Source organism: Gallinula chloropus (genome assembly GCF_964237585.1).
Source record: "Gallinula chloropus genome assembly, chromosome: 2".
Taxonomy (NCBI): domain Eukaryota; kingdom Metazoa; phylum Chordata; class Aves; order Gruiformes; family Rallidae; genus Gallinula; species Gallinula chloropus.
Window position 1 is genome coordinate 143935268 of NC_140086.1, and position 12813 is coordinate 143948080.

Genomic DNA, 12813 nt, shown 5'->3' on the forward strand with positions numbered 1-12813 from the left:
CCCAAGAATGCATAAACATACCGCACAACTACAGAGCACTTATCTCCACCAGCTACCACAGAATCACAGAATTGTAGGGGTTGGAAGGGACCTTGAGAGGTCATCAGGTCCAACCCCCTGCCAAAGCAGCTCCCTAGGACAGGTCGCACAGGTAGGTGTTCAGACGGGTCTTGAATATCTGCAGAGAAGGAGACTCCACGACCCCCCTGGGCAGCCTGTCCCAGGGCTCTGTCACCCTTTCTGTGAAAAAGTTCTTCCACATGTTGGTGCAGAACTTCCTGTGCTCTAACCCATCACCCCTTGTCCTGTCTCCACAGACCATTGGAAAGAGGCAAGTTAGGTCTATCAGTATGTTAAAAGCAAATAAAAAAATCCTGCACTCTTCTCCAAATGGACAAGATTTCCAAATATGATAAAATTCTGCTAAGAAGAATACCAAAATGTAGACATTTGGTTTCAAGATACAAGTTCTCTGAGAAGTTTTTATATATCCATAAAATACAGATCTGTAATGGCAACCTCGAGCAACTGCACTTCCCAAAGAACCTCAAAGATAAAAATTGTTAATCATCATGAAATAGTATACAGATAACTGAAAATAAGGGCAACATTACTTAAACTACTTGACATATAAACATTGAACATCCCTGTCAAATTCCTAAGTATACCCACAGAGTCTGGGCTAATTAAAAGATCCAAGTTAGCCTTCACTTTTGTCATTACCACAGTTTCTCCTTCCCATAATTTCTAGCCATTGGAAAATGTACCAGTAACATCAGTTCCCTTATTCTTGCGCTTTCTTGTTACTGGGCAATACTTGTTCCAAAGGACAATATTGAAGAAAAAAGCCCAAGGCAGCAGAATATTGCTGACACTGATAGATATCCAGTCGAGACCAGCATAGTTAAACCAAAACACACACACACACACACACACACACACACGAAGTTACTAACTTTCTACATAGACTCTCTGTTGAAATTGTTTTCTTTAGACAGCTGCTCCAATCCTCATTTCCAACATGAATTACAAGGATCACCTAATAAACAGTAAGAATTGAAGTATTATGCTTTCTGTGTTCATGCTATTTTTAACAAAATAACAGCTTTGGGTACATTATCCAGTAGCATTTTGTTCAGCTCGAAATTATGGGAAGGAGAAACTTCCATGCTCAAGTGTGCTTGAAGACTGAAGGAGATCTTTTCAAGACTGCATCCAGCCTATTAAAAACTACACAGAAAATGTCTAACACCTAGATTGCGGATCTCTGAAAATTCTTAAGAGGCAAAATGCTTATGTCAGCAGTATTAAATAATTCCTTGGCATGGCATAGTTACATATTTATCTTTACTGGGAGAACAAAAGTCAAACATATCTCACATTGTTCAGTGTATTTTTAGTTGCTGGAGTTTACCCTAGATTACAGTTTCTGGCCAATTCCCATAAATAAATTTGACCAAAGCCCACTGTAGTCATGGCCTCAGGAAGAAAAGGAAAGCAGCAGCACTGTTCATTGTGAAATAAAGAAAGATGCTGAATCTAACCAGATCTTAATTGCGTTCTCTGGAAACTATGATATAGAAACATCAATGTTTATTTGTATTCATAAATTAAAACTATATTTATTTGAAGCTAACCTTACTCTTCATGGCTAAGATGGCTAAACTCATACCAAGAAAAGTAACTATTTTGCACCAGTCTGCACTTTGAAATTCATGTTAAAAAGCCAAAAAGAGCAGCAGTGAATTGCACTGCACAAGCTGGTGTCTTAAATGGCAAATTCTTTCTGATCCCTAAATTGTGGATCTGGTGAAAATCCCATTTCAGGGATATTTATCATCCTTTCCTCTCATTTACTGGAAAAATTCCATGGATATGCTGTGTCAATAAATGCTGGACTGGTCTTTTTCCCTTCTGTCAGATGGGCAGGAGGAAGTGGGACAAGGTCACAGTCATAACCAGCTTTCACATCTTCGTCCAACTTTTACCCCTTATAAGTCCAACTACAGTTTCTTCCTTACACTTTTGAAAGAGAGAAGTGACTTTGTTTTAAGAGGTGACTGGGAGGAAGCACTGCAAAGGAAAATCAGAATTTCCACCACCCCTTGGCCCCAACTGGGCTAAACTGAAGCGGTCCCATCAGATGTTTGTCTGCACCTCTGAGTTAAATGAAGCAGCCAAACCTGAGTTACAAAAGTTAACAGAAGGGAAGCTACATGGCCCTAGTTTGGATTCTGGCAGGTGTCTAAACAGAGCTCATGGTGATGACTGGTGCAGACACACAGCTGCATTTTTAAACCCCTGTGTATTCGTCCACACAAACTAACAGTTCACACAATAAACTATGAGCTATCTTCAACTGACAGACTCAAAAAACTGAGGACTACATACAGAGCACACACATGTAAAACCAGTCAGACTGAATTATGCCAGCAAGTCACATCAATCACTTATTCTGGAATATAGACTCTGTTGAAAAACTACTGAAAGCTTCAATTTGACACCACAACATCTATAATACTGTGTTAAAATCTGTATGTACAATGTTGTCTGTACAAGACAAGAACTATGCTAGAGTACTTAATTAGAAAAAGTTTAAAAATTCAATCAAGATCAGGAAATATCAGGCAAATGTCAACTGTATGGCTTTAATTCAATACATATGCACAGCCAATTTCTAATTTTTTTAAAACTAGTGTATACGTGTTTATATAACATATTGTTACTACCTTTAGGAAACGTCCTTAGAGAAATATGTACTTTGGTTTGTTGTCTCCTTTGCAATCTAGACTGAATTTTGCTTGTTCTTTCAAACATGCTGTTTCCAAAATCTTTTTCCCTGGCTGTCATATCAAATCATTTCTCTATATCATTTAGATGGGTTTTAATATTCCCCTAAAAGGCTCATAGCATGACTCTTGTGCTTGCCTGGATTACACCACCTCTCCACCCAAACTAGTTCTAGCCAGTCTGAGCAAGGCATGTTTGAGAGCAGAATATTGAATTACATTTTCTATAAACACATCATTACTTTCCATAAATACAAGAATAAATAAAGAAATAAAGTTTCCTATGCTTTGTTAACCTATCCAACCTAGTTAATAGGTCACAGAGAGAAAGGCAGAAAAGGAAATACACAAATTCCATATTCTTACAAAGCAGTTGTTCAGTTCAGTGTTTATTCCCAATCTTTATATATTCCTGATCTATTTTAGGTAAAACTCTGTAGTTCTTGGTTCAAGGCTTACTACTTATGGCATCTGTCCTGGTCAAAACAACTATTTTCTCTATCTCTAGGAGAATTTATTTTCTTCCATATATATTTACAAATACAATTTTCCTTTGATTTACAATCTGCCATAACACTGAAAACACCACCTTGAGATGCTAGTTAGAAGAACATATTACCATCATCCTACAACTTTATTCTTAAGGAAATCTGAGTATTAAAAACATTTAATGTTTAATACTGCACATGAAATTAGACTTCTGACTAATGATTTGATATTCACAACTCAAAAGCTGAGAACCATTATTCTAGATTTAAAGATGTGGATCACACTCTCCAAGGAAAACTGAATAATTAAAAATACTATTAAAAAAACCCCAAACCCAACATTTATTGTCTCCTTAAATCTATTCAATTCCAAGAAAAGCCCAAATATTTACAAGAGAATCCTGAAAAGGTTATTGTCTCTTATTTAAGGAAAGATGATTCAAAGAGTACATAAATCTATTGTTTCTAAACAAAATTAAAAATACACCAATTGGCTAGAAATATGCTGAAGATATTAATTTGGTAGGAATAGACCACTCTGGTTCAACAGTCACATAAAGAAACAAAAAGATTAGCCATAAACTCAACAAAACCACAGGCTGTTAAGTATGATACTTGAAATATTTCTAGTTTTCATTTGTTTGCTAGGCTTACTGGCTTAGTGGCTAGCAAAGAGGATGAGGAATAGAATCACTAATATGTACATATGTGTGGGACAAAAAAAATTACACAAGCAAGTCCTTGTTCCCTACTTCACAAGCGCAACATGCAATAGAAGTGCCTTCACCACACTGTCATCAATATTTTATCAATACCATTCTCCTGCACAGAAGCAACATGCATACATTCTTCTGTACCTGTTCACTGACCTCAGGCAGGAGTCCAAGTATATGATACAGGTAGACTTAAACACCTACTTTAAAAAGCATGTTTGTAAGATAAAACCAGCTTTTTTATTAACACTAATAACTCTAATGTAAATGTAACTGTAGGAGTTAGCTATACAGTTTATGTCTTATAGGCATTTTAAAATGCAAACCCCAATATTCTACTCAGGCTGAAGGTGCAACATTTGTGGCCTCTTCTGACTTAACACTTTCAGTGCCACCCTAATGCAGATTTTTTTTTTTTTTTTTAAAATGAAGTGTTTTTTTCCCCACAATACTACACTGCTTAAGAGCTTGGTAATAGAATACTGAGATTTTCACCCCAGGGTTACTAAATTCAATATGGCCCAGATCAATAGTGACTCAAAGTCATCACTATTTGATGGGAGTTTGGAGCTCAGATTAAAATGTATTATGAGCTTAGACTAGCTCCTGGTGAATAGCTTCATAACTGACACTGACAGGGATGGTTGCTGGCAGTCTCAACATAGAGCCTGAAATGCAATGGGCACACAGAGTGATTTACTTTCTTTACCTACAGCAATCCCTCTGGGTCAGGGTCAAGGCACACTAGCAGGACACCATGAGGAACCTGGTACTGCTAGCTGCTTACTTGTATCTGTCCCAGGAATACAAGAGATTGGGAATATAGATATACTTTTCAGATACATTTGTTTCACTGCTTAGAAAAAGAAAAATAAGTTAATTCAAAACTAGATGACCTCAGGTAGCACACTAAAACAGAACCACCCTTCCCCTTGAAGGCCAATTTATTAAAACATCTGGTTTACACAGCACCTTAATCCTGCTAAGATACAAACTGCTTGCTTAAGGAATTAACATTTTTTAAAAGCCTGGAAACTGTATTCAGGTAATCCGTCATATGACATCTGATTAGAACAAGCACCATGTTATTTGCTACTAAAGAAAAAGCATACTCAGATTTCAAAGCAGCACAGATGTGGGAAGATTCAAGGCAGAAGAGAGCAGGTGGCAGGCTAACTGGCAATTATGAAATGTGCAAGATTATAAAATGACTGAGATTTAATTGTCAAAACTATATTTTTTAAACTAACAAAATAATAATTTAGCATTTGTAGAGCATTTTGCCTTTTAATGTTACAAAGCAGAGACCTCTTTTGTACATTTATTTTATGTTGTTGTTCCACAACCAGCTTTCAAATAAAACCTCTGTGATTAAAAGCCTCCCTCAGTTATCAATACCCTATCTATGAAATGCAGTGATTTGATGACGCAGGCTGAGAAAAATACAAACAAACTGCGTTTTAACCAGCAAGAGAGTTCAGTGCAAGATGACCACAGCCTACAGTTCAACAACTGGAAAAAAGGGTAACTGCTCTGTTTCCTCCATCTACCAACAAACTGTGTAAAAACAATGCCTATGTATACTTCTGTTTCACAGTATTTTTAACAATCCTAATTATAGGGCAAAAAGTAAAGTGTAGCAAACGCAGGAGATTAATGTTATCTAAGCTTCCCAACCTCTGTGCACAAAAATAGTTTTTACTACTCCTGCTTTAGTAAAATCAAGCCAGGTGCTCCTGCAATATCAAAAACACCCAAATGCCAAGAAGTGCTGCAGGATAACATGAAAAACAAAAATAATGAGAAACATGATTTTCTACCCATACATCTGGTCCAGCTGGAAGGGATCAGGCACTGTCTTTCTCCACCTTTATCTCCCCCTTACAGAGCAAGCAAATATCAAAAGGTCAAAAGTATTCACCCCTCATTGAGGTAGAACTTGGAACTCTATCTTCAGAGACGAATGAGTCAAATAATGATAAGGAACGAAGAGGAGATTCCAGTGGAAGAAGATGAGCACTCTGTAAACCAAAAGGAATTATAATCCTGGTTCCACTGAAGACAACGATAAATCTCCCATTGATTTCTCAAGGGCCAAGATTTTCATGCAACAACAACATTATTCACATACACAACGAACTCTCATGAAAATGTGTGCTACAAATCATGTAAAATCAAATCAAACAAAGAATATGAGAGAAATCCCCCTGGGAGAGAAATTACTTGGCAATGATTCATCAATAGAATGATTCCAGAAATGGCAAATACATATATTCTCACATGAATATTTGCAGAAAGGAGAGAACAAGATGAGATGTAACAAAACATGGCCTCAATATTAAGTTGCTCTTTTTTCTTCCAGCTCTACATAATAAGTTGCCCATCAGGAAAGTAAAAGGGTTAGATGGCTACAACTAAGGCAACAGTGGCTTAACGAGATACGCAGACCACAAAATAAAGCAACCTAGAAGGAAAACCATGGCAATATTCACTCTAAATTTCTCTTAATTCCTAACACACACACCCCCCCCCACTTTTTCCAATCAATTTTTGGTGACAGATAAAGACGACAAATGATCAGAAGCTCAAGCTCAGTAAATCAAGCTACTTACCCCTTTTTAACAATCTGAAAGAAGACCTTATCTGGGAGTACAAATGTACAGTGACAGAACAATTTTAGAAACAAACTTTTCCTCAGTACTTGTTTGAAGAGCTTTGTTATCAGTATGAGAATGAGACTTCAGTAATTCTTCTCAGCTTCATAGCAACATGCAGTTTGCACGAACAGTTTAAACAGTGCTACACGAATATGCTATTTAGTGCTAAGTAAGTATATAATTTCCTATATAGAAAAAACCTTCAAGAGTCTCATGACTTCATTTTCACGGTCTCAAATACAATTGAGTCTGCTCACACTATTTTCAACAGATGGAGTTTAAGAACTGGAGAGGTGGTCAAAGATAGTTTCATAAATAGCCTGGGTAACATGCTCAGGTTATGCATCTCCACCTACATGTGTCCCTAAATCTGAATGTAAACATCCCGGTTGCTAATTAAATTCAGTATTTCTTTCTTTCTAAATTTATGAAAGGAAGTAATGATAAATGATTATCATTTTATCTAAACCAGCATGGAATATAGTGGAAAAAGAATATGTTCAGTTATTCCTCAAGTTTTCCTCTTCTGGTCTAAAGCTCTATTTAACTTTCAATCTTAAATATGTCTTTCTCAATTTCTTTTTATTGCTGATTTCCATTAATTCTTGATTGTTCTACTTTTCAGAAAGGAAGAAAATTATGCAAAAAAAAGTCCTAAAGGTGGATGGCTCACTGCAACAGAGAAATGCATAAAAATTACCTCTCGGATCTGTAATACTGAGTATTATCTCAGTATCACCCAATAACTCACTTCCTTTCAATACTCAGTTCCAAGTAAAGAGTAACAACATAGCAAGACAAGCCCCTTATGGACATAAACTTAGTGGCTTGCAAACTGAGAGAGTGACAACTTTACTATGCTATAAGCACAAGCTATGTCACAATGCAAAAATCACTTCTTTCTACACCCCCCCTTTTTTTTTCCTAAGGAGGAGGCTGTTTTCATCTCCTTGTCCTAGCCTGTTCACTATCTACTTCAATACTTAAACCCTAAGGAAACAGTAATCAACAGTACATTAATAAACTCTGTATCATATTCAGCCATCAGACAGAAAAAAATCCAAATGTTTTTTAAGTACCTATCAATAAAAACTGGTAAACCAATCAAAAAACCACACTGGTTCTCCATTTGGAAAATGAAAGACATGGAGTTGTTGGAGTGGGCCCAGAGGAAGGCCACAGAAGTGAGGGCTGAAGCACATCTGTGAAGACAGGCTGAGACAGATGGGCTTGTTTGGCCTGGAAAGAGAAGGTTCCAGGGAGACCTCAGAGCAGTGTGCCAGTACCCCTTCCAGAGAGAAGCTGTTTACAAGGGGACATAGCGATAGGACAAAGGGTAATGGCTTTAAACTAAAACAGAGTAGATTTAGATTAGATACCAGGAAGAAATTCTGCACTCTGAGGGTGGTGAGACTCTGGCACGGGGTGCCCAGAGAAACCGTGGCTGCCCCCTCCCTGGCAGTGTTCAAGGTCAGGCTGGATGGGGCTTTGGGTAACCTGGCCTAGTGGAGGGTGCCCCTGCCCGTGGGAACTAGATGATCTTTCGGGTCCCCTCCAATTCAATCCATGCTGTGATTCTATGATAATGTTACTTCCTACATTAATGTCTGTCAGAAAGATATCCAGATTCCTGTTGCATATGGAGTAATCAATCTTCATTTTTCTTTCATATAGAATCTAAATTCATAACCTTAAACTTCCAAATTCACTCTTCCAAAGAGCTCAAGTGTACTCTTCTGGACTGGAAGAAACATCAGTAAACAGCTTACAGGCCTGTAGCCCACACCGTTAAACCAGCTTTCAAAAAAAGCCCCAAGAAGCCCCACAACACAACACACACACACAAGAACAAGCAAACAAAACCCAAATGAAAGGAACTTAAGCATTCAAATATCTTTTTTTTTTTTTCCCCCCTCTAAAGTCACAACTGACTAACAACATAATCTAATTTTTTACCAGACTGGGCAGTCTGCATGATACAACACTTCCAAAAGACCGGTCCATGGATTAGAGGCACCTTCTAAAATAAAAATGTCAATAGTGCAAAGCAGTTCATGAACAACACAAAATGAATTATAAACATCTACACTTGGGATACCAACAACAGGGACAGCAACTACTTCCTTATTTCTGGATGAATGACTTAATAACATACTATTTTATCAAGCTACTTTGATCTTTCCACATGGATAAATGCTCTCAAGCCTGGTTAACTGTACATAGTCCACATCCTTGAGCTACCATGAAAAAAAGGAAAAAAAAGAGTAATAAGCTCTCTTATGAGTGAAGCATGACAATACCAAGAAAAAGTCCGATGACAAAATTATTTATGAAGGAGTAACTTCTTCCTAAAACAAGCTGAACCAAGAGGTGAATGTTACACACCACTTGCAAGTCCATGCAAGAAGCAGAAAAGGGAAGTACAAGAGAGATACTGTGCCAGTTCGCATCTACAATGTGTAGTGGAGGAAAATACATCTTTCTAAAACGGAAAATGTGTCGAATGACAGTTAGGAACAATTTACTTGTGGTACAACAACCATCTTCCCTGTGAGCTCATCACAAATCATGACACAATCTCATATTGACATACAAATGGCTCCTACAAGCTCCTACAGCAAGTAACATATATTCTCCATTTCTTTGTACAGTTTATGAATCTATTTCTTTCTTCTACTGTATTAAATGTTGATGTTGCACTGAGGTAACATATTAGCTGTCAAGGAAAAGAAGCACACCTCATTGCAGTTTGTTCAGGTCAAACACCATACCCAGACAGTATACCTGTAAATTGCCTTCTTGCCCCTAAAACGTTAACCCCGTTTGTAACAGAACACAATTCAAAAATTAAACTCATGAATCAAAGCGATGAGATGCAATACTGAACCTCTAGGTGTAAGCACAGAAAAACAACTTACTTAACTTTTAATAACAGTTCTTTGATTCATTTTAATTTCCGTGACTTGTTTCTGAAAGGATGTACCTACAACTTGTTCTTTAATCAGTGACTCTGAAGACATAACTTCTATACACTCTGTTAGAGATGTGAAATTATAGACAGTATAGGCCCAGTCTTATTCAATTCCTTCAGTTTCATGGAAATCCAAAGAAAGACTCGATTTCCATCAGAGGGGAAGGAGAATTTGGGGATTCACAGAGCCAAGCATGCAAATAACCCCAGGTTCTGTAAACAAACTTAAGTCTTTTCTCCTTTAATCATTTGCTCACACAGTGTGGTAAGCAAAGCTGGTTCACAGAGATGCAACTAACAAGAATCCAATCCGTGGGTGCTTTCTGAGTTAAAATAAACAAAGCAATGACTGTACATATGCTCATAATTCCCAGGCAACTCATCTACAGAATTAAGGACCTGAGATCTTATCTTCTCTAAGTGCATGAAAATATGTTTCAGTCTTTAAGAATTCAGAGTGTCAATCCCTTACACAGAAGTCAAAAGCTAAGCATGTTTGGAGAACAGATTTGTTACAAAAGTATAAAGTAAACATAATGCAGATGTACTAAATACTGCAGAAAGATAGAAGTAACAGCAAGAGAAAAGTGAGCAACTAGGAAGTTGTGAAGCTTAGGAATCCAGTAGCCATAGGTAATTAACCAGGTTACACAAAATTCAAAATTATTTTAGTACAAATTTTAAGTCCAGCTAAAAATTGGAGTATTTTCAACAGGCTTGAAAACAACTAAGGGGTAAGCAGATCTGCAGCACAGACAAATCAAACAAATTACAGCAGGAAATTCTTTCACTATATTCATGCAGAAGAAAATGTGTTGCCCTAAGTGCATTCCAAACACACCGTTCTTCCCATCTCAAGTCTTCCAGGTGAGGCAGATTTTTAAGTCAGCAGACCAACTTAAAACATTTCTTCTGTCACCTGTGTATTTCAGTTCTAAGATGAAAACTATACATTTTCAAGCCAGTCTGATTTAATAAAATTTACCAAAAGATAATTACACTAACTGCCACCAAGAACCCTTATCTCAAAGTACCAAGAACCTTAACAGGCCTATGTCAAATTGTTAGGACTTTTCCGTAAGTCAGATGAAATGCACAAAGTACATAAGCAATTCCATAATCAAAAGACACTACACCTGGATATTAAGTAGCAAAGCTTTCTTCTTCCTTCTTCCTTTGCCTTTTGTTTTTTAAAACACCTAAGTTACTCTTGCAAGCAAAATGTTATTAACTGCAACTAAGAGAAAAAAACAAGCTTCATATAACTTGACAGCATTATGTTCTACTAATTTCTAGTGAACAAGAATAGTATTTGTTAGAAACCACAGAAAGCTTTCATATATTTTAGTCCATGACATCCTATAACAACATTTCCAGTATTACACAAATTACACTTAACACTGATATAATCTTTTTCATTATGCCTCTGCTTGACAATTAATACTTCTCAAACTTCATCAATATATGGATGTTGTGGTGGCATGCATGTATTACTTCATTTTCTTAAAGCACCAGCAAATAAATCAACACTTAAAATGTATAATGTGAAAGATTTTGAACTTACCTTCTTTTTTTGCGTTCTGTTCTTGCCCCCCAACCAGTCATCCATCTGTTCCTCAATCTCTTCAATTGATGCTCCATGATCATATGATGGTATATATGGACTTGACTCCAGAACTGTGTATACAGGGAACTCTGATTTTGGTTTCTTCACTTTAGGCTTCTTCTCCTCTATACGAAAGTAAAAAAGAAAAAGTAACGCTACCAATACTGCAGATGAGTGTAATTCAGAAGCAGACTTAGCTCCTCAACTCTTAATGCTGCATTAAAATCTCCACTGAGGAAGGGGCTTCAAGTTGTTAAAAAGATAATTCAAAGTTTTGCATAATAACCTTCTTTTTATGAAAAGTAAATAGCACTGCACATACTTAGCTCCTCTTCTCTCTGAACTACACCTTAAAGGGCCAAATGAGGAGCCTCTTAAAAACACTGCTACACCACCTGGCAATTAAGATTAGTACAGGCAAAAGCGTAAGGAGCTGTTAAAATATTTCAAAAGTCTATCTGGCTTCAAAGAAACTGGCAGAGGTAGAAAGGTTAGATTTAGACAAATTTATATTGCTTTATGGTTAACTGTGCTGAGATAAAGCTTCTGAGTCAATAGATAGCTTCTCTGTTGTCAGACTTCTGTAACTGCAAGTAGTTCTGTGCCAGCACTTACATATAAGAAGACTTAGATGTTGGATCTCATTTCTCAAACCAATCACTGTTTTCTGCTCTCTCTGTCCTTCAAATTGTATTAAATAGGAACAGCAAACTTAGGGGACAGGAAGGAGGGACAACCACCACCTAAAGCCCAGCAACTGAAACCATACACGCTATATAAGGTGATCTGAAGGTTGATAGAAAAATCGCCAGAACTTTAGGAAAGATGAGGATCAGAAAGAGAAGCTTGAACACTCAGAAAGCACCCAAAAACCTCAGGTATGCCAAGTAGGACATTCTTGGGTTTTCCTCATTGTTTTAAAAATATGATGCATTCACAATATGATGGTCCTAAGGATGCTGCTAAACTGAAAGAGATAATCTAATGGCTGGCTGCAACCAAAAGAGTACATTTCTTCTGTCTTCACCTTACCACTCTCCACTGTGTGCTTATGTGTTCCTCTCTCCTATTTGTGCTTTGATGGTCATCCAACCACTTAGCAAAAAAATTCAATTCACTAATCTAGTAAAAAAAAATACTCCTTTACACTCAAATGAAAAGAAAGAATACAAGTCCTTTAAAATTGTGGGCAAGGAAAAGGAGAAGCACGCTTGTCAGCAGCAGTGGGCCATTAGAGCAGCTTATCTGCCTTTGCAACTGTGCCCTAATACTTTTCTGAACACCAAAGGAGAAATACCTGGTTTTCATTAAAAAAAACAGAAGGACTGTTCCCTACAGACTCTAATGCAGAATTCCTTTTCCTACCAGTGTATGTGCAGAACGCAACAGCGAAAAAGAATCCACATACTTGACAAACTCCGAGGAGCTGAATACTTAAGAAAACAAGAAATGGAGGTAGAACTGTGTCACAGCACCTTTCAATGGTCAAAAAACCCCAGGAAATTCATACAGATGATGCATGCTAACAGAATGACTAATGATCTTTTAAACTTTCAGATATACATTGCTCAGAGACCTCTTTTTGTGAA

General features: G+C 37.1%; 1 protein-coding gene across 1 annotated transcript in view; it reads right to left on the minus strand.

Moving 5' to 3' along the window:
• DNAJC1 (DnaJ heat shock protein family (Hsp40) member C1) overlaps window positions 1–12813 on the minus strand; it is a 109352-nt gene that overhangs the window by 28671 nt on the left and 67868 nt on the right. The window contains exon 8 of the mRNA XM_084260192.1: window positions 11183–11349. Coding sequence (XP_084116318.1) covers window positions 11183–11349 — 167 coding nt within the window. The remainder of the gene's footprint in view (window positions 1–11182; window positions 11350–12813) is intronic.